Here is a 23,085-nt window from a genome sequence, read left to right as displayed (position 1 = left end):
TTAAGGACAGTGACAAAATGGAGCACATTCAGAAGAGGGGGATGAGAATGGAAAGAGAAATTCATACTATTTCATATGGAAATTCATGGAAAGAAATGGGGATCTTTAGCTTGGAGAAGAAAAGACAGGGTTACATATTTGCTGTCTCTATAAGATGGAAGGCTTGTTTTGCTTAGAACCAGACAGCAAGACTAGAAGCAGCTGGTGGAAGTTAGAGAAAGATGCAAATTTCATCTCATAATAAAGAAAAATGTCCTAATGATTAGAACTAATGGAAAAAGCAACAAGTTGCCTCATTCAATAGTGAGTTCCCTGTTGCTACAGTATCTGCAAATACTTAATGACCATTAATGGGGATGTCATACCTGCTTAAATATAAAGGGACTAGATTACATTTGAAGTCCCTTCCACCTCTGTGATTCTATGATTCTAGGATATTAGAGAAGACCTTTCACTGGAACATCATAAGGAAAGAAACTACCATGTTCTCTCTGGTCTCTTTTCAAATAGACCCTTCTACCATATTGAAATTTATATATAATCTTTTTATCAGCTGTTATCTCATTGTTTCAGCATGACGGCATTTAACAAATCACTTACTTTGTAGAGTATCAGTATTTTTACTGAATCTAGAGAGGCTTGGTTTAAAAAAAACTTCAGAAATTTCAGTATATCTATTATCTGTAAAATCTCTGTGGAATTACATTCTTTTCTTTTTTCGTCCCTGATATCCCTCTTCAGTAATGACACACCCCACATAATATCTTGTTTGTACCTCTCTTATGCACTTACCATGTATTATAGTTTATGTTGCAGTTATGTGTGCATGCATTATTTCCCCAAAAAAGCAAGGGATCCAAACATTGTTTCACCCCCAAAAGTTTGGTGCAGTACCCTGCCTTTAGTTTATAGGCACTTAATGAACATGAGCTAAATTGAACAGAACTGAATTTGCTCAGAAGTAAACAAGGCTAAATCCCTCATTGTCAGAAATGACTACCTGGCTCTATATCTGTGACTTCTATTTTATTACATCATAGATTCAGAGGTGAATAGGATCTTGTTTTACAGAGAAGGAAATTGAGTCCCAGAGAGTTTAAGTGAGTTGCATGAGGTCATATAGGCATTAGGTGACAGTCAGGCCTCAAACCCAGGACCTCTGACTCCAAACACAGTAATCACTTCATTGTAACACATAATCAATAGTCAATAAACATCGCGCTGAACATTGCCACATTTCCTTTTCTCAGTTTTATTCTATTTACTTTCATTAAAGGTAGGAAGGGTATGTTTGAGTTGTATAGCACCCATCTCTGAGAAACCTTAACCCCCAGATACTCTAGCCAAATATTCAATCAATCAATAAACTTTTAATAAGAGCTTACTATGTGTCAGGTACTATGCTAGGGCACTGAGAAGATATTAATGAAACAATTTGAGCACATTCAAATGTAAGTAGAAGGTGATTGCAGTGGGAGAGGCAGCCACAACTGGCTGGTGAGGGGCATCAGGGAAGGCTTCATGCAGAATGTACACATGAGCTGAGAGACAGAGATGAGGTGGTGCATTCTAGGAACAGGGGGCAGCCTGTGCAAAGACAGAGATGGGAGATGGAATGTCATGAGGAATAGCAAGACCACCAGTTTGGTTGGACCAAGCGTATGTGCAGGGAAGTAACGTATAATAAGTCTGAAAAGGTAGGTTGAAGCTCCATTGAGAGGAGCTTTAAATGCCAAGCCAGGGTATTTCATGCTATTGATCCTAGTGATAAGGGACTCCTGGAGTTTGCTGAGCATAGGGAATGACATGATAATTAGGAATATCACTTGGCAGCTATGGAGGAAGGATTAGAGAGGGGAAAGAGTTGAGGTAGGGTGACCAATTGTTGCTGTAAATGAGGTAAGAGGTGAAGAGGGCCTGACTGGGTGAGTGGAGAAATGAATACGAGGGATATCATGGAGTTTGAATAGACAACACTTTGTAACTGCTTAGATGAGGCAGATGAATGAGAAGAATAAAGAATAAACAGAAACTGTGAACTTGAATGACAGAGGAAGATGGTGGTGCCATCAAAGAAATAGAGATGTCTGGAAGCAGGGCAGGTTTTGGGGGGAAAGTTGTTAATATGTTGAGTTTGATATGTCTATGGGACATACAGTTCAAAAGGTCCCATAAGTGGTTGGTTATGTGGGATTGGACCTTAGGAGAAAGAATAGGACTGGCTATATGTAGATCTGGGAGTCATCTGCATAGAGATGATAAATGGAACCATGGTGGCTGCTGAGATCATGAAGTGCAGAGAGAAAAGAGAAAAGAAATGAGGCCAGAACCTTGCTGACTTGCCTAAGAAGTAGAGGGAATTAATTAAAATAAGTTCTAATAAATATTTGTTAGATAAATGCATCAAGGGGCAGCTAGGTGATGAAGTGGATAGAGCCCCAGCCCCTGAGTCAGGAGGACCTGAGTTCAAATACAGCCTCAGACACTCACTAGCTATGTGACCCTGGCCAAGTCACTTAACCCTGTTTGCCTCAGTTCTTCATCTGTAAAAAGAGGTGGAGATGGAAATGGCAAACCAGTCCAGTATCTTTGCCAAGAAAACCCCAAATGGGGTCACAGAGAGTAGGATATGACTGAAACAACAACAACAACAACTAAATGCATCTAGAGCCAATTCTTTATATAGTTAACCTTAGCCTACAATTTTTTTCTTTTGAAAGATCATACTTTCTGACATACTGAAAAAACCACTTTGGGTTGCTTTAAGTCAACTACTGATTTCAATACAAAGTAATTATTTTTCAGTTGTGCTAATTCCTAGTTAATAGCTGAATAGAACAAATGTATCTGAGGGAAGGATATTTAATGAGAACAAAAGCGAAATCTCTTAGGATCAACATAGGAAAGCATCTGCTGAACATCAGAGGAAAGTTTAGTAAAAGGATGACCCAGCAGTTTTTCCACGATTAGACCACAAGCATTCACTATTCTATTTAATGATCTCAACATTTAAGGGCTATCACTGTAACTAAATTAAAATCTTACTAATTCAGACTAATTTGGAGAGGCCTGTTTAAATGAGTAAAAACTTGAATTACAGAAATTTTTAAAAGAAATGCAGTTTTATTTCTTTCAAGTAAATCATTAGCTCAGATGCATATAACATAATATTGCCTAGCAGAGATTTGCATAGGAAAGTGTTTTTAATGAATAAGAAAAGAATGCTGTGTGAGCAGTGTGTTGCATTTCCATGAATTTTAAAACTGTATACTTCTTTGTGGATTTTAAATTGTCATTTCATTGGCATAGCAGGATCCTGCCCAGCCAAACCAACACCAGGACCCAAACCCAGGCCTTCCTGACTCTGAGGCCAGCTTTCTATCTACTATCAAAAACTGCCTTTTATTCTTTTAAGCAATTTAAATGGTTCTTTAAAATTCTATGTGTACTTTTGACATATATATATATATATGCACGTGTGTGTATATAAGATTTGTTAAACAATAGTAAATTTCTATTCAACCTCTATTTGAATTTCACAAAATCTGGATTAGTAGAAATAGAATTAATGAGGTTTAATTGTATAATCTTGAATCATTCTAAGGCATCCTGGAATTTTGGAAATCAAAGAGACTTCAGAGATCATCTAGTCAACAATATATGAAAGATTATGGAAAATGAGAGAAATAACACAAGATTAGAGAAGGTTAAAAGTCCTGAGAGCTTGACTTGGATTCATGAAAAAAAATCTAGAATGGATTTTTAAAGAAGTGCTTAGTTAACATGTAGAAAAGAAAGCAGTGATCATAAGTAGCCAAAATATCTTCATCAAGAACTGCCTGTGCCAGACTAACCTTAATTCTTTTTTGTGATAGGGTTACTAATGCTACAGACACAGGTTACCTAGACTTCAGGAAAGTATTTAATAGGCTACGCCATGCTCTTCTTGTGGAGAGATAGAGAGAGATGGGCTATTAGATGATAACACAATTAGCTAGATGCAAAATGAGTTAACTATTGGGATTAAACAGGAAAGGAAGGATATTGGATATACTGGATGATAGAGTCAGGATCCAAAAAAGATCCTGAAAGGCTATAACATTGCTGTCCTAATGACATGAAATTGAGGAGGAATAAATGTAGTCTAACATTTGCATTCTAAAAATCAACTTCACAAGTACAAGATGGGAGGGGGGGTGTGGGGGAGGGGAAAAGCATGATTAGACAGTAATTGTTCCATAAAAGATACAAAGGTTTTAGTGTACTCCATGCTCAACATGAGTCATCAACGTGAGGTGGAAGCCAAAAAGGCTAATGTGGTTTTGGGTAAAATCAAGAGAGATGAAGCATCCAGGAATTATGGGGATTATAGTCTGTCTTCTACCCCAGTCTGACCACATCTGGAGTACTGTAGTCACTTTTGGTAGGCCATTGATAAACTGGAGAGCATATACAAAGGAGGGCAATGAGAATGGTAATGGCTTTTAAGTCCCTATGATTTGAGGAGTGGATAAAGAAATGGGGATGTTGGAGTTGGAGAAGATTTGGCAGGACAAAATTCTTGTCAAGTGTTTAAAAGGCTGCCATGTCAATGAGGGAATAAAATGTTCTGTTTGTCCCCAGAGGGCAGAACCACGAGAAATTGATAGTAAGTGCAAAAGGGCAAATTTAGATTTATCAGAAAAAAATTTCCCAACAATCAGAATGTTCAGAAATAGAATGGGGTGCCTCAAGAGGTAGTGGGCTCCCTCTCATTGAAAGTCTTCAGGTACAGACTAGATGACTGCTTATGAGGTATCTTGTTGTGGGTTGATAAGACCTAAGAAAAGCCAATCAGGGGCTCATGTTTTAGGGAGATCCATGGTGGCATTTCTGAGAATAGCATTAGGTATTTCAAATGCTTAGCTATCATAAGATACTAAGAGCTGGAAGGAATCTTAGAGACTATCTAGTTCAACTACTTTTTACAGATGAGGAAACTGAGGCACAGGAAAATAAAGCCCTTAATCACATGGCTAATAAGTATCAGAGGTGGGATTTGAACAGGCATCCTACCTATCCTTAAATTCAGTACTATGCTATATGCCAAGTATCAAGTTATACGGAAGTCTGTGGTCACTTCGCAACATAAACACATCATATGATTAGATGAACTGTTTTGTTTTGGTCTTGTGTGATTTCATTGGTGCACGGAACTCCATGTACATACCTCCCACTGAAGATCAACCAGTCACCTATAACTTAATTTTAAGAGCATTGCTGGGGATGATGAGAAACTAAATGATTTGACCACGGTCACACAACTAGTATGTATCAGAGAAAGAATTTTAACCCAAGTCTTTTTGATTCCCAGGTTGAACCACCATCCACTACACTCAGTTTTATTTCAGAAAATGTTTATTGAATGCTTTCTAAGCTCGGCACTTTGGCTACCAAGATCAGCTTCAGTTCAACAGGCTAACATTTGGTCAACAGAGTTTAGTGGATAAAATCCTAGACTAGAAATGAGAAGACTTGTGTTCTTTTACCACATCTGTCACTAATTTGCTGTGTGACTTTGGGCAAATCACCAAATCTTTCTGGGACTTAGTTTCTTTATCTGCAAATACAGGAGTTGGGCTAGATGGTGGTTCTTAGCTTGGAGTCCATGAGCTTCAGTTTAAAAAAATTTTTTTATTACTACATTTTTATAGCATTGGTTTAATTTATAATCTTATGCATTTTATTTTATGCATTTGGAAACGTTACTCTGAGAAAGGAATCTCTAGGCTTCACCAGACTGCCAAAAAAGGGTCTATGATACTCACAAAAACAAAAAACAAAACTAAGAAATTCTCAATTTCCAACTTTAAAATCCTACAGTTCCTCTGACCTTGAGTTACTCATTTATTCCTGGATGGTCTTACCCTAAAGTGACCCTTCATTTAGCCTGAGTAGTTGTAGTTTTCCCATAACTGAATTACTGTATTTCCTGCTACCAGTGTAGTCTGAGCTGAATTTTTGAATGATTAGAGTCTATGACTTCCACTAAAGATAATTCTTTAAAGTAACTTAAACTACGTTTTTTATTGTAAAGTGGGAATAATAACAGCACCTACCTGGAAAGGTTGTTATGAGGATCAAATTAGATATTATTTGTAAAGTGCCAATCTAGGATAGTGTCTAGCAAATAGCAAGTGCTATATAAACACTAGCTATTATTGTTACTATAATTAACCAGAAGTTATGATGCCTCCTAGTAACCCACCCCCCTCCAAAAGTACCTTGTATTTATTTTGACTTTACTTATATGTTTATATATTGTTTCCACCAGAGAATATAAGATCTTCAAAGGCACACGCTATTTTATTTGTCTTTATATTCCCAGTGCCTAGCACAGTGCCTGGCCCATAATAAGCATTTCATATATGCCTGTTGGTTGCAGACCATTGCTACCATAGTGGTTCTTAGCCCTTTTATCCCCCTGTACAATGCTATATCTAATGCTGTTCTTCCCTCTAGATCCTCTCGTCCCTTTTCAAGTGTGAGTACTTCTGGGTGGGTAGCTAGGGACCTTCGGTAGAGGTGTAAAAAGCTAGGAAAAGGAGAGATTTTTTTTCAACTTTTAATATTTTTTTTGCTCAATTATAGAAAGAAAAATCCTTTTTCTTTCTTTTCCTTCCCCCCTCAGCTGTTATATCTCTAAATATACCAAATATGATTATGAGCAAACTCTGTTTGTAATACTCTTTACTTTTTTTACATACTCACTTTAATATATTGCTTTGAACTTTACTACAGCACTCCTAAGTTTTTTGGTTTTTAATATTCTTAAACCAATAAAATTGGTTGGGTTCTGTGGACTAGGGTCCTGGTTGCAGTGCTGGGGGACTGCGACTCCGGGTGGAAAGCATCCCTGGGTGGGTATAGATAGGGACGGGGAAAACTACATAGAAAAGTCCTTAAGGAGGGGGAGGGGGGGTGTACGGGGACCTTTTACCACCTTCACTAAGATGGCTCCAATAGGGTCGCGAGGCCCAGTTTCTTCGGCCATGGCAAAGGCAACGAAAATGGATTCAGCTTTCGGGGCGCCTCCCCAAAGAGCATGGGGAATAAGAAAAGTGTATTCGTCCCCATGGCAACGAAACGCGCTTTCTGGTCGTTCGAAACCACCGGAAGGTGGAGGATAAAGGAGGAGCTTGGACGGTGGACTCTCCACGCTTCCGGGGGGGCCTCGAGTCCATGCCATTTGGAGGGCCGCTTCTGAGCTCCTTCTGTCACCCTCCTCCTCACTCCCTCCCCCCCAAGGTGGTGGAGATGGTGCGGTCCAGAGCGGAAGTGGCTCTGCGAGCCACGCTAATCGGGGAAGGCAGCGATGGCTGCCGGCGTACCCTGTGTGCTTGTCACCAGCTGTTCTTCCACCTTCACCGGGGACAGGCTGGTTCAACGTGAGTAGCCGGACCGTCGGACCTCCTTCCGAGACTCCGGGGGTACACACAGGAAATGGGTTCTGGCCTGGGCCCTGATCGCCCTGACCACCCCCGAGGGAATCTCCCTCGCCCAGGCCCAGGAGCCGGTCCCGGGCCCCTGACCCAATGCTTAGCTCAGGCCGCAAGCGGCGCCCCCTGCGCTCCCGCAGGGCCGTAGAGAGCGTGTCCGGGGCGCCCCTCTTGTCATCTCTGTCTCCTCCACTGCTGGCTGGCTGCCTCGGTCCCCAAGGCCTCCTCCCTCCCACTGCCCGGGGTGGGGGCTCTCCTGGGGGAGGGGGTAGCTGGGAGAGAACTGGCCCCACTCCCGAGCTCCTGGAGGGGGTCACGACGGCTCCTTTGCTCCAAGCTGTGATTGGCTCTGCCTTGCCCCAAACTTCCGGGTGGTGGGGTTGCCTCCAGCTCTGGGAGCAGCTCCCTGATTAATGAAACTATTAAGTGGCTATTGATAATGAGAGCTAACCAGGCAGAAACCTGTCCTCTACTTCTTATCCTGAACTGCTGGAGCTGGGTGAACTGGGCCAGTTAAATAGATTGAGAATAGTAGGGTTGGAGGGAACTTTACCCGGTTCTTCTAAGTCTGCCTTCGTCTTCATTCATAATCATCATCTTTAACTTTTATGTAGTGCTTACTATGTCCCATGCACTGGGCTAAGCACTTTAGAATTACTGTCTCATTTGATGCTCTCAATAACCCTGGTACTATTTTCATCCTATTTTATAAATGAGGAAACTGAGGTGAGGTGACTTGTCCAGGGTCACTCAGCTAGTAAGTGCCATCAAATTTGAACTCAGGTCTTCCTGACTCCAGGCCTTGTGTGTGCTGCATCACCGAAGACTAGGGAGACGCTGATTTGTCCAAGGTCACACAGCCAATCTAACTGCCTCCTACCAGCCAGTTCACTGCAATCCTCAATAGCTCAAACTATATAGTAAAGTAAAACTATTTGGCTCTGATGGAAAATATAGTTTAATGGAACAGACTAGATAATCAGAAATAGTGCAAGGGCAAGTCTAAATCAGTAGTACAAATTTGGTACTTAACTAAGGTAAGTACTTTCTTTTAGACAATAACTTCTGGGGAATCCTGAATAGTTTGACAGAAATTAGACCAGTATCTCAACACCATATTTTTAGAGAAATGGACATATTGCCTGAATGTAAAGGTCAGAGATCATTTTTATAAAAAATTAGAGAATGAAAAAAGCTTCCTTTCACAACTATAGTTAGGAGGAGAAACTTTTGTAAGATCATTGAATTTTAGAGTTGGTAAGTATCTATCTCATTTCAAAGAGGAAAAAACAGAAACTCGTGTGTATAGCAGAACTGCATTGAACAAAATTTGGTTGGAAAAACAAAAAAGGATCTAGATTCTCAAAGGAAAAAATGAGAAAATGTATGAATAAAAACATAGTTTATTTCACTCAATCTTATCAAAGACTTAAAACTCTGTGCTTAACATTTCTACAATAAAATAATTGAAATATTAGAATTTTTGCAGCAAAGAAACCAAACCACTAGCTGGAAGACACATAATCCTGGGGCTTTATTCACACAAAATGAAATACTCGATTTAGAGGTTAATCCAAAATAACCTATAAACTTGCTACTCAAAATAACTCTCAGGAGACATAAAACTTAATTAGTTGAAATCATTAAGCACAAAAAGAGAACATAGAACTAAATTTTGTTATTTTGTCTAGGTAATTTAATTTGTATAGTACTAAATCTGTAAATAAATGTTAGTAGTAGTGTTCTTTTTTTATATTTTGTATTGACACAGCCCAGCCAAGGTCCATGAATTTTTCCAATTTAAGTCTTCTGCATTTATTTCTACAAAGAGTATGTTGTAGTTGCATTTATATAAGTAGTGTGTCTGTGTGTGGATGTAGGTTAATTTCCAGATACTTTGTATATGTTTTGTGAGATTTTCTCATTTAAATCCTGACTTTTGCTAATATAGTAAAATAGATAGCTAGGTTGTACAGCTTAATGTGCTTAAAACACAGTTAAATGTTAGCTAGTAGTAGTAGTAGTAGTACAGAAATGCTATATTTTTTGTGGATTTGTTTTGTAACCAGCAAATTTACATACGTGATTAACGAGTTTAGCTTCTTTGCTGAATCTCTGTGGTTTTCTTTGTACATCACCATGTCATCTGCAAATAGAGATAACTTTGCCTTTTATTTACTGATATTTATAGTTTTAATCTTGTTTTGTTATCTTATTATTGTAGGGAGCATTTCTAGGCCAATGATACCTGGTAGTGGGAAAAGGCGCCGTCCTTGCTTTACCCCTTTTTCTGCAATGGAAGCTTCTAATGTTTCTCCATTGCAAATGAAGGCTCTTAGTTTTTAATTACATAAAAGAAGGGTCATCCCATCCATATCTATGTTCATCAAGCTTTTTTTATGTTAAATGAATACTGTATTTTGTCAAAGGTCTTTTCTGCAGCTATTGAAATAATTTTGTGGTTGTCGTTTGCCTTTTTAGATGACTAATTATACTAATTATTTTCCTATTGTTAAACCATCTTTACCACTCTGATATGACTCCTACTTGGTTGTAGTGAATTTTTTTCTGGATATAATTCTGTAGTCTTTTTGAGAAGATTTTATTTTGCATTAGTATTCAATAATGAAATCTGGGTTATAGTTCTTTCTCTGCTTTGTCTCCTTTGGTTTGTGTATCAGGACCATAGGTTTTCTTATGTATGGAGTTTGGTCAAGTATTGCTTATCTTTAATTGTGAGAATAATTTTTGTAGCATAGATATTTTAAATACTTGGTAGAATTTACTTATTAAGTCATCTGATCCTCCCCTTTAGCAGTTTGTTTATGACATGCTTTATTTCTTTTTTTGACACTGGGTTGTTTAAAATCTCTCATTTTTTTGTTTTTTGTGTGTGTGTGTGTGTGTGTGTGTGTGTGTGTGCGCGTGTGTACACATATGTGTATATATATGTGTGTGTGAATTTTTTTTTGGCTGTTTACTCACTTCCTTTAAATTTTCTTTTGTGTTGCCATTAATTGTTCATGGTAGTTTCTGATAATTCTCTTCCTTTACTTTGAATTTGTTTTGAATTTATCTTGCTCACTTTTTATTTTTGTAACATGATTTTATTCTCTTTTGTGATCAGATTATATACTAGTTTAGTGATTTTTCCTTTGGTATCATTTCTGTGGTCCTTTTATTTTTTAAAGTTTATTTCTCCTGTAATTTTCAGGATTTCTTTTGTAATTGTTTTTGGTTTGCCCACTTTTTTTATTTTATAGTTTTCTTAACTACATCCTCTGTTCATTGACCCTCTTTTTTTCCCCATTTTGTTAATATAACTTTTCAGAACTCTTAAATTTTCCTCTCAGGACTGCTTTAGCTGTGTCCCATGAGTTTTGGTTTGTTACTTTATGTTACTTTTATGTTTATTGTCTTTAACATAAATATTTATTGTGTCCATAATTTCTTCTTTTATTGACTCATTCAGTATGTCAAATATTATGTTTCCTTTTTCAGTTATGTTTGTTGTATTATAACTTTTAAAGAATGTTTATTGTTTCTGCCTTTTAACTTATGATTCCTTTATGCCCTGGTACTTGATCCCTTTTGTAAGAGAAGGCTGATAAATATTTGCATTCCTTAATATTCCCATTCGGAAGTAGCCATAAATTAGTTAAATCTAATTTCCCCATCAATTTCCTCAGCTTTATATTCTCCTTTTCATCTTTCTGTTGAATTGATCCTGTTTTTTAAAAAAAATTAATTTATTCTTAGTTTATAATAATCACTTCCATAAGCTTTTGGGTTTTAAATTTTCTTCCCTTACCTTCTCACCTCCCTCCCTGAGACAGCATGCAATCTGATATAGGCTCTACATATACATTCCTATTAAACATATTTTTACTTTAGTCATGTTGTAAAGAAGAATTAGAACCAATAGGAGGAACCGCAAGAAAGAAGAAACAAAAAACAGAAGAAAAAAAGACAAATAGTATGCTTCGATCTGCATTCAAACTCCATAGTTCTTTCTCTGGATGTGGATAGCATTTTCCATCATGAGACTTTTGGAGATGTCTTAGATCCTTGCATTGCTGAAAAGAGCTGAGTCTATCAAAGTTAGTCATCGCATGGTGTGGCTGTTACTGTGCACAGTGTTCTCCTGGTTCTACTCATTTCAGTCTGCATCAGTTCATGTAAGTCTTTCCAGGTTTTTTTGAAGTCTGCCTCCTCATCATTTCTTATAGCACAATAGTATTCCATTACATTCATATACCACAACTTGTTCAGCTATTCCCCAATTGATGGGCATCCCTTCAATTTCCAGTTCTTTGCCACCATAGAAAGATCTGCTATAAATACTTTTGTACATGTGGGTCTTTTCCCATTTTTATGATCTCATTGGGATATAGCCCTGAAAGTGCTATTGCTGGGTCAAAGGTTATGCACATTTTTATAGCCCTTTGGGCATAGTTCCAAATTGCTCTTCAAAATGGTTGGATCAGTTCACAACTCCACCGATGATGTAGTAATGTTCCAATTTTCCCACATCTTCTCCAGCATATATCATTGTCCTGTTTTGTCATGTTAGCCAATCTGATAGGTGTGATGTGGTACCTACCTCAGAGTCGTTTTGATTTGCATTTCTCTAATCAATAGTGATTTAGAGCATTTTTTCATGTGACTATAAATAGCTTTAATTTCTTCATCTGAAAACTGCCTGTTTGACCATTTATCAGTTGGGGAATGACTTGTATTCTTATAAATTTGCCTTAGTTCTGTATATATTTTTGAAATGGGGCCTTTATCAGAGACGCTAGTTGTAAAAATTCTTTCTCAGTTTTCTACTTCTCTTCTAATCTTGGTTGCATTGGCTTTGTTTGTGCAAAAACTTTTCAATTAAAGTAATCAAAATTATTCATTTCGCATTTTGTAATGTTCTCTATCTCTTGTTTGGTCAGAAATTTTTCTGTTCTTCATAAATCTGATAGGTAAACTATTTCTTGCTCTCCCAGTTTGCTTATAGTATCAATGTTTATACCTAATTTGTGGACTCATTTTGACTTTGTTTTGGTATATGATATAAGATTTTGGTCTATGCCTGGTTTCTGCCATACTCTTTTCCAATTTTCCCAGCAGTTTTTCTCGAATAGTGAGTTCTTATCCCAGAAGCTGGGGTCTTTGGGTTTATCAAACAGTAGATTACTGTAGTCATTGACTGCTGTGTCTTGTGTACCTAACCTAGACCACTGATCCACTACACTGTTTCTTAGCCAGTACCAGGTAGTTTTGATGATTGTTGCTTTATAATACAATTTAAGATCTGGAATGGCTAGGCCACCTCCCCTTGCATTTCTTTTCATGAGTTGCCTTGATATTCTGGATCTTTTGTTCTTCCCAGTGAATCTTTTTATTTTTTCTAGCTCTATAAAATAATTTTTTGGTAGTTTGAGAGTTGATCCTATTTTGAGAAAAGAATGTTAATATCTTCTACTATTATGTTACTGTCAATGCTATTTTGAAATTAGCTTTTCTTTTAGGAACTTAAACACTGTGCAGCATAGGTACACATATTTAATAGTTATTTTTTCATTGTTTTTGTGGTCTTTTAGGATAATGCAGCTTTCTTATCTCTCCTGACATTACCATTTTTTGTTCTTTTCTTATCTGAAGTCATGATTGCATCTGTTTTTTTTAAAAGACCTCTGAAGCATAATAGTTATTGTTTGGACCTCTCATTTTTATTCTGGCATATGTCTCAGCGTTTCAGATGTTTTTCATATACAGCACAATGTTGGGGTTTTAAATTCATTTCTCCATTATTTTTATTTGGGGGAATTTAATTCATTTACATTTAGAGTTATAACCATTAAATTCATGTTTTATTCCATTAAATACTTTTACATAAATTTCCCCCTCTTTTAAGTCAGCTCTTAATCTTTGTGATTTGTTTCTGCTTATACTCATCTGATTCTGACCATTTCTGTCTAAACCTCCTGCCCAGATCCAAGTTCCTTGAATTTCTGTTTTCTTTTTGGGGTTTTTTTTTACCTTTCTTTTCCCAAAACAAGAAATGAAGGCTTTGAACAGTCCAATATCATAAAAAGAAATTGAGAACGCTGTAAACAAACTACATTGCCTAATTTTTCTTGCCCCTCCATGTCATCTCAATTTTATTCATATTAATTTGTAATGCACCTTTCTCAGAAATGTTCATATTCCATCCCCTTAATTCTTCATTCTCATTGGAGGCAAAGGGATGCAGTGAGAAGTGCTCTATCACCCCATTCCAGGGCCTACTCCTATTAACTTGCCTTTTTTCACATATCTTGCTCCTTTTAATGTCATACCATCCTCTCTAGACCCTGTGACTTCCTGATCGACCTTTTCTGAGTCCTGCTTGTAGTCCCATCAATATCGTCCTACATAGTAAGGAGTTAGAACTGCCACATCTCAGAGAAGCTAATCTCCTAAAGAGTCTCAACTCCTTCCCCTTTCTTCTCCCTTAACCTTTCCTCCCCTTGCAGAGGTCAGTTATAAGACCTTTATTTTGTCCCCTTCTACCTCTCTTGGAGCACTTCTTAGTGTTGCCAAAGTCTTCCCTTTCTGTTGGAGATTCAACTACTACTTTTTCTTCTAATTACTTCCCTTCTTGAGCCTTAAACAGTCTTCACCTGTGCCCCTACATAAGTCTTTCCTTCCTTATTGGAGAATCGTTCCTCCATATAAATCTACCTCCTAATGATTTTCTAATGAGAAATGACATTTTTTCCCTCTGAAATGTTAATTCCTTAGATTATTTGCATTTTCAGTGTCTCTCAGCCAATGAGGTTTTTGTTTGTTTTTAGGAAAAATCAAATTGCAAATATAGACTTAGTCTTGTCTAGGCTCAACCACGTGAAAACAAATATTTTACTTCTTAGTCTTTCGTTTCTATCTGAAACTGTTTAACTTTTCTCCTGTTTGGTCAGTTTGCATACTTCTGGGTTCTTTTGGAGGAGTGACTCAAATTCTTCTTTTTCATAAATGTTCAGATATTTTCTTTGATGCTTAGGCTCAGCTTTGCAGGATATGCTGTTTTAAAGATGTCAACCAATCTTTTTTGCTTTTTTAGAATTTCATAATCCTTTTTTTCTTTGATTTCTTGAATAAATGAAGAATTTTTGCAGAAATTGAGGATTTTTCTCAGTGGAAGGGATATTAGCCATCATCGGTACAATCCTGCCATTTTACAGATGAATAAATAAAGATGCAGATGGGTTAAGGGATTTGTCCAAAATTATGTAGCTAATAGTGGCAGCACTAGGATTAAAACCAAGATTTCCTGCTTTTCAGTGTCTTATACCCTGTGAGGAATCCCATTTGAAGATGATCCCTGGAGAATCTTTCTTTGATTTTTTAAATATGTTTTGCCAGCCTAGCAACTATAACCATTGTATATCTGTAAAAGAGGGATAATAAACCATATCCCTTCCTGTCTCAGTGGAATGCTTTGAGAATTGGTAAGATAATACATGTGAAGCATGTTAAACTCCTTAGAGATTAGAACTACATAAATTCTTGGTTGTGATGTAAGGAACCACAGTAGAGGATTCTAGAGAGATCACCTCAAAAAAGACATCTTTAAAACTCTTATCTTTAAAATGCTTAAATTTCCTTTTTCAGGGTGGTTTAGACCTTTGTAAATATTGAACAGAAAAATAAAAGTTACCTACCCATGTTTAATAGAACATTGTGTATACTCATTATTCTTTGACAACTGCATCATCTACATTTTTCTTTTTACAACTGTGTGAATTTAAGGTAGAGGCAACATTATTCTGAAGCAATTCTTATTGTCTGGAATTGATATTTTAAATTATTTATAGAAGAAAAAAATACGTTGTGATATATAAAGGAATAGTTTTTGGGGGGGGGAGGTAATGTGGGTTAAGTGACTTGCCCAGGGTTACACAGCCAGTAAGTGTTAAGTGTCTAAGGCTGGATTTGAACTCAGGTCCTTCTGATTGCAAGGCCAGAAGCTCTATTCACTGTGCCACCTAGCTGCCCCCAAGCATAAAGGAATATTAAATAAAAGAACATTAATATCCAATCAGCTTTGAGAGTTCATAATTCTCTGTTCACAGTTTGTTAGATTAAGAGATATATGTATATATGTATATGTACATGTATACATGTGTATTGGGAAGAGGGGGAGAGAGAGTTCATCTGACTGTAGCTTCTTCAAGATTTTTGGCTTTTATTACTTCTTTGTCATGGTTAAAGATGAATATAAGTATCAGTCCTCATATCTCAATTATACCTCCATAATTCAGATATGAGTTCTGTTTTGTAGTTGGTAATTTGCTTGTTTAGAACCCAGGATGCATTTCCTATAGAAACAAGGTATACATTGTGATTAGCTTCCTCAGACTTTAGGATTATATGGCTATGTGTTGGATTATTAAGTATTTGGTAGGTTAAATAGATTTTTGTGAACTGGCTTGGAAATGTATTCATCATTAATAACATTGTTCTTATGAATAAATGTTTTCTGCATCAGGAATACTATTGGTTCTTCTGGCTTTAGGGTAATCTTACCCTGAGTAATACAGGCTGGCCCATTAGTATATAAACTGAATATTTGTAAGCTAGGGAGTGTCTTTACCTATAAAAGATTTCATTATATTTTAACCATGGAGACACTTTCATTTTGTAGGTGTGAAAATTTTGTAATCCAGAATATGGTTTTAGCCAAGATCACATAGCAACAGACCAAGGAAGAAGTCTCTGGATTTCTCAACTGCCTGTCCTTGCTGCTGTTCTTGGGATCCCCAATATTCCTTTTCGTTTGCCTTGAGAATACAGAAATACTTTTTCCCCCCTAAATAATCTTATTTTATTGTGGTACTACTCCTGCATTTCATTAAAACAATTATTTCTCCAGGAGATAAAAGAACTGACAAGAATGAGCAGCCCCATGTGGTTTACAAAGAGTTGTGGTCATGAAGTTCCTTAGTTGATGGTCTAAAATATTGGGATGTTGAGCCATTAACCTTCTAAAAGTAAAGGAAGGAGGGAAAATTAATTTTAAGTTTCTAATTAGCCTCCTCAGGAATAAAATGGGCTTCTCATAATGTTCACAGTTAGTATCAGCACTACCAATGTTATAGGAGAGCTTCAACTGGATTCTTTGCCAAGCTTTGAAAGAATTGGGGAAGAATCATGGTACAGTGGGAAGAGTGCTGGAGTCAGAGCACCAGGGTTCCTGTCCTTGCCCTGTCACTGTCTCTTTGTCTTTACACCAGGGACATAACCCTCATTGACCTCAGTTTCCTTTTTCATAAAATGAAGAGTTGGAAAAGTAGGCCTCTAAGTTCCCTTTCAGCTCTAAATCTGTAACCTATGATTATGAATATTATTCCTTTTTGTCTTTGTATCCCCAGTACCTAGCATAGCAAACATAAATGCTTGTTGATTGATTTACCTTTTCTTTTTAAAGGGGAATCAGGTTTCCTGCAGCAAATAGAGAGAGCTTGTGTTTTATGTGAAAATTTTTTTGAGTATAACAGTAAGGCATTTATATTTGAGATCAGCAACTTTTTATTTTGGGGGGGACGTTACCAGTGAACTATATTATTGTCCCATATTAGGTGGAACCATTTGTGAGGTAGAATGCTGTATCTTAGACAACTACAAATTTGTCTAGATGTAGAAGTTTATTTTTGTACGGTTATTCAGCATGTATTTATGTAGCAAATGGCAAAAACTTTTAGAAAATATGTTATTTTGGTTTCAGCACCTTACCCGTTCTTCCTCTATACAATTCCTCAACAAATACTGGCACTCAAGCAATGAAGTCCAGTGTACAAGTGTTTAAAGAGAAGTTTAAATGTTACATAAAACTTTTCCAGCAAGAATAATATTCTGGAGATGAGTGTTGCATTTGTATTGTAGCCAGTGAACACATATCAGAAGTTATGAAGCTATTTTCAGGCTTTATGTTGTTTATGGTCTACTTGTAAATAACTTATCTTGGAGTTAACTTGCTACATAACACTGGAGGACCAGTTCCATAGAGATAAGGAAAAGTAGCATTAGGCCTTGGATCAAAATCTGTGCCTTCTAAAATAGAGCTGGAAAATGTAAACCTTTTATAGCAAAAAAGTTCACCCTGTTGTACTGATAAACGGGAGTTATCATTCCCATGTGTTCCCTGGGAAGAGTTATAAGATTCCTATTAGAAAAGGTTTTGTGAATAGGGTGCTGGACAAGAAGTAAGAAACCTTGAGTTCTGGTCAAGTTTGGCTATAAACTGGACCCCAGTGTGCCTGGGGAAGTCATCCCATCTCACTGGGGCATCCTTTCATCAGTAAAGTGAGCAGGCTAGGCAAGATCAGAAGTGTCAGACTCGAGTGTTTAACAAAATAAAAATTCAGGACAACATAGATAATGTTAATTGGTGGTTTTCACACTCAACCTGAAGCCCTCAGGAATCTGTTTCAGTTTGACACCTCTGGCTAGGTAGATGATCAAGCTCTAAAATTCCATGAGTGGAGGTCCATTTGTAGCCCTGTAATTTTGTTCAGCGATCAGGGCTTGCACTGGATGTTGATGCATGTTAGTTTCATAGCAGTCTCCATAAATTAAGCCTAGGGAGGGGAATGTACTCCCAAGAATCCTTATCTTTCTTCTGGTTTTAGTTCAGTTGCCATCTTCTTCCTAATGCCTTGCCTCTTCTCTTGGTGAATTCTCTCTTTCCTTCGTCAAATTATCTCATTTACATATCTGTGAACCTATTGCATTCCCTCTTCCCCCCCCAGTATCACTCATCAGTGTCTGCTGTATGCCAGGCACTGTGCTAAGCTCTAGAGACACAAAAAAGAGGCAAAAGATAGTCCTTGCCCTCGAGGAGCTTACAGTTTCGTGAATGTCAAAATATTTACTCTCCTTGAAGGCCGAAACTATTGGAATTTTTTTGTCTAACACTTGAAAGGCATTGTGTACTGGATAGAGGACTGGTCTCAGAATTAGAAGATCTGTGTTCAAAGTCTCCCTTCAGTATACTATGTCAGGGGCAGCTGAGTGGTGCAGTAGATAGAGCTCTGGCCTTGGAGTCAAGAGGACCTAAGTTCAAATGTGGCATCAGACACATGACACTAACTAGCTGTGTGACCCTGGGCAAGTTACTTAACCCCATTTCCTCACCAAAAAGCAAATAAATATTTGTGTGTGTATGTGTATGTGTGTATGCACGCGCACATGCGCACGCACACACACACACACACACACACACACACACACACATACTATATGAGCATGGACAAGTTGTTTAGCCATATAGTTACCTAGGCAACTTTCTAAGGCTATAAATTACATTGCATTCTTCATCCTGCAAAGTAATTTATAGAGTTCCAATTTGCATCAATTCATGAAATTCCCAGGCCAGGGAGTTCCCTTTATCCATAATGGTGAAATCACAGGTCAGGGACCCCCATCCCTACCCCCACTAAAAAAAATCCTTGTACTTAGCTCCAGATACCTTCCTTGCACAAAAATGCTTAAGAAAGTTAATTAGTAGTATAGAGAGAATACAGTTCATAATGTTCATATTTCAGTTTGTATCACAAGTATTTACAGGTCCTTTGAATCAGTGTGTGGAAATCTGTTGTAGATTTTTATCAACCTGATCATAAATTATATTTCACTGCTTGTGACTTAGCCAGTTAAAAGGAGACGTGAGGTGGCGCAGTGGATAGAGTACTGGCCCTAAAGTCAGGAGGACCTGAATTCACATCCGGCCTCAGACCAAACACTTGATACTTACTAGCTGTGTGATTTGGGCAAGTGACTTAACCCCAATTGCCTAAAAACAAAACAAAACAAAAAGGAGACATATTACAGAGTTTCCTGGAGAACGTACTTTTGAGGTTAAGTGACTTGCCCAAGATCACACAACTGGTAAGTGTAGGAGCCTGGAACAAGACCCAGGTCTTCCGAAACACTGTGCCTCACTGAACTATTGAAAAATGCATCTTAAACAAGATTGCCTTGCTTCAGAATACATGTAACATTTGTTACTTGCATTCTTGTTGTAGTTGAGAAGAAATTCCTTATAAACTCTTATTAGCTAGGTGAGGATTCCTTGTAAAAATTAGCATCAGGTTATGAAATTGCCCTCATTCTTTCACCATGCCATCTGGCCTCAGATAATCGCCACTCATCAAAAGATTTCAAAGCTTCTAAGATGATTGTACACTCTTGTCCTCCATAGGTTGATGCGTTTGTACTTAGGTTTTTAGGTGGATTTGGTCCTTAGAAAGTGGCTAATTCTTAGATGTGTTTCTAGAAATAAAGCTTTGAATTGATAGGGAGGTAATGTAAAACACCTCTCAGTGCCCTTGAAAAATTATGTGTATCACTTGAAGACTAACCAGCTGAGCCTAGCTGCAGATGGCCATTGTGAGAAAGCAAGCAGAGAAACACTTGGTTGGGTTTCTTGTGCTTCAGTTTTTTAAAGTTTCCACTGTGGCACAGCAAGCCCAAGGGTGTGTGAAAATCTGAATTCAAAGTGTGACCATAGAGGGAAGAAAGGGTAATTAAATGCTGTAAACAGAATCAAAATCTCACTCTTATTGTTAATGCAGTGTTATGGCTGATCTTTTGAGGAGTTCCAGTGTCAGGAAATTCAGTTACTTTCCCCTGAACAACTGTAATACTGCCTCATTGATTGATTTATCATACAGAGAGAAACAACATACTACATACATATGTACCAGGGGAATAGGTTATATTTACTTTGGGAATCACAGCTTTGAATTGCCTGACATTTGTCTGTGTAAAGTCCCAAGCATAACATTGCATCAAGATGGTTTGGGCTTTTAAATATAAGTCCTATAAAGTCTCTTTACCTTGCCAGCAATAGGATCTATTCCAAGCTCTCTGGGAATAGTCTGTTAGTTAACAACTGCTACAAAGTATTAAAACGGGCAAGATGCTCCCAAGTGAGGTGTTTGTGAAATTGTAACTCTGAAGTTATGACTATACCTGCAATGGTATGGGTCCATTATTATTTTTAAAGGCCTCTCTCTACCTGTTCTGAAGAGAGTTGAGTGTTTATGAAGAATTTCAACATTCTATAGCCTTTACCCCAAATCTATATTTTTCTCTGCCTACTTCCTCTTTTCTTTTCCTCTTACCTAATCTCAGACTGCTGCTTGTCATTTTCTTGCTTGTTTTCTCTGTTCTCTAGTCCAAGAAAAGGAGTTGGGGGTGGGTGGTGGAGCAGGGCAAGAAGGTGTTATCTTTGGACCTGCTTCAGTGCATCTTCTGTCTCCTTTGTTTCTCTGCTCTACCTCCTTGTACACCAAAGGCATTATGTTGTGAAATAAAGGCAGCAGCTCTGCACTTGATATAGAGGAGAATTAGTGCATTAAGTAGGAGGATTGAACTAGGTAAGTTCTGAGGTCCCTTTCACCTTTAAGCCTCCTTTTTAAGCCTTCTTCAGTGGGTCCATCTTGAGTTGTGGCAAGAGGTAGCAGTCATTACTCAGTGTTAAAAATATATTTTAACTTTCAGCTATGGTCACATTAGTAGAGCAAAACAATTATATAAATTTGATTAAGATTAAAAAAAACCATTGATTAAATCTGTACTTGTTATAAGGCATCGTGCTATGCTAGGGATGTAAAAACAAGAACTAGAACAGTTCTGCCCTTAAGGAGTTTGCCTACTCTGGGAAGTATGACATGTGCACAGCTCAGAAAATGCAAAGGAATTTTAGGAGTGGGCACACTAATAATTGAGGAGATAGAGAAAGATTTCCTAGGATGAGTGAAGGTAGAAAGTGAGCTGAGCCTAGGAATTTCAAGTCAATAAGTATTTACCTTGTACCAGGTGCTGTGCCATGCTCTGGGGATATAAAAAAAGGCAAAAGCAGTTCCTGCTTTTGAGAAGCTCACAGTCAAATGAGAGAGACAGTATGCAATTTATAGGAAGCTAGAGAGAATGAAGAGTCAAGTATGACACTAGGTTGTGAGCCTAGGTGACTGGGGAGGATAGTAGTGCTCTTGGAAGATGGGAGGGTTTAGGGGAAAAGATGAGTTCTATTTTGAACAAGTGTGACTCTCAAAAGGCAAATTATAGTAGGGTAGTGATTCTGTAAGTGGAGGGAATTGATGGGGGAGATGTTATGGAGTAAAATCAACCATACTTGGCAACTGATTGGCTTTATGAATTTTAGGAGGGGGAAGAATCAGGGAAGAGCCAAAGGTGTGAACCAAAACAACAGCTATTCCCTGGGTCACTTGTATTTTGTTTGGGAACTGCCACTTTTTTCTCCTTGAGGGAAGTGAGTAAAAATAGATATCAGATTATGGGATTTTTTATCTGGATGAACCTTGGAGAGCATCTCCTCTAACCCTGTCATTTTACAGATGAGAAAATTGCAGCCCAGAGAGTTGTCATTTGCCCAAGATCATAACAGCTAGTATGACCTTAGAAATCCTGGACGAAAAACAGGGTCCTTTTACTTCTAGTCTGTTTCTATCCTCCCACACCACTTTGCATATACATCTGTTCCGATAATTCACTGTAATTCCACACTGTCTTAGACTGTTTCAAGCCAAAGATATATATTTTTTTTCCCATTTAAATGCCTGCTTGGCTTAGATTATTTACTTTCCCTATGAACAGACCTATATGTGTATAGATAGAGGTGTTCGGGTAGTGGGAGCAATTAAGTATTTTTGTTTAAAAAGCTTTTCTTTAAAAAAAAAACTGAACACTATATAATTGTAATGGTCAAGCCTGGCCCAAGAGAAGAGGTGAAAAATGGACCCCCTCCCTTTTTTGCAGACTCTAGTTTGTAGCATTGAATGTACCAGGAGACTTTATTAGATGTATTGCTTAATTTTGCAGAACTGCTTTTTTTTCTCCTTATGGTTTTTATTCTTTGTTAACAAGGGATGATTTTGAGGGATGGGGAAGTTGGGAGGTATATTTTCAGAAATGAAGGTAATAAAAAAGACATAAGATAACAAGCATTTTTAAAAATATGGTTGCTTCTAGAGAGTAAGCTGAAATGATGTGCTAGAATGCAGTTCTCAATTTGATCTTCCTTTCTAGTCTCCTAGTTTTGGGGTCTGCCTGGGGTCAACAGGAAGTAAGAAAGTAAATTGGAGTTGAAAGGAAAGAAGCTTGCAGCCCTAGCAAGAGCAAAAGGTTAGCTCTTGGGGACAAGGACTGTTTTTTTATTTCGTTCTTTTACATTCCCTTTGCCTAGCATACGGCCTGGCACATAGAGTAGGTGCATATAGGGTTGGGTTAGAGAATGACATATGGCCAAATAATTTTTGTTTGACCTTGTAGAACTTGAAAAAGTTCTGTATTTTCTGCTAAAGCCAGAATAATGATTCATTTCTTTATTAACTATGCTACATATTATTTTATATAGTAGACTAACATTTTCAGTAAGATTGACCAAGTTAATTATGACTCAGTGTTTGTCCATTTATAAAAAAGAAAAAAACATACACATATATATATACACACACGTGTGCGTGTGTGTGTGTGTATAGAGAGAGAAATATCTCTCTCCGTGTGTGTGTGTATATCTTAGTTTCGCCAGGTGGCTGCCAAGCAACAT

At 37.6% G+C, this 23,085-nt stretch overlaps 1 protein-coding gene across 9 annotated transcripts in view; it reads left to right on the top strand.

Annotated features, from left to right (window-relative positions):
• Window positions 1-7,293: 7,293 nt before the first annotated feature.
• The window catches only part of AAGAB (alpha and gamma adaptin binding protein), a 61,467-nt gene continuing 45,675 nt past the window's right edge, over window positions 7,294-23,085 (top strand). For 3 of the 9 annotated variants that reach the window (XR_002323718.2, XM_020982766.2, XM_020982736.2), the window contains exon 1: window positions 7,295-7,427. Coding sequence is in view for 5 of the 9 variants with exons in the window: in XM_020982766.2 (XP_020838425.1) it covers window positions 7,355-7,427 (73 nt within the window). In the remaining 4 variants the exon portion in view is untranslated. Of the gene's footprint in view, window positions 7,428-23,085 lie in introns of all 9 variants that reach the window. The other 6 variants (XR_002323716.2, XM_020982746.2, XM_020982726.2 and 3 more) reach the window with 3 other exon arrangements.

Source organism: Phascolarctos cinereus, unplaced genomic scaffold (genome assembly GCF_003287225.1).
Source record: "Phascolarctos cinereus isolate Bilbo 61053 unplaced genomic scaffold, phaCin_HiC Scaffold_3;HRSCAF=262, whole genome shotgun sequence".
Classification (NCBI taxonomy): domain Eukaryota; kingdom Metazoa; phylum Chordata; class Mammalia; order Diprotodontia; family Phascolarctidae; genus Phascolarctos; species Phascolarctos cinereus.
Note: the sequence above shows the minus strand (reverse complement) of the source record. Positions and strands in the feature narration are given on the sequence as shown.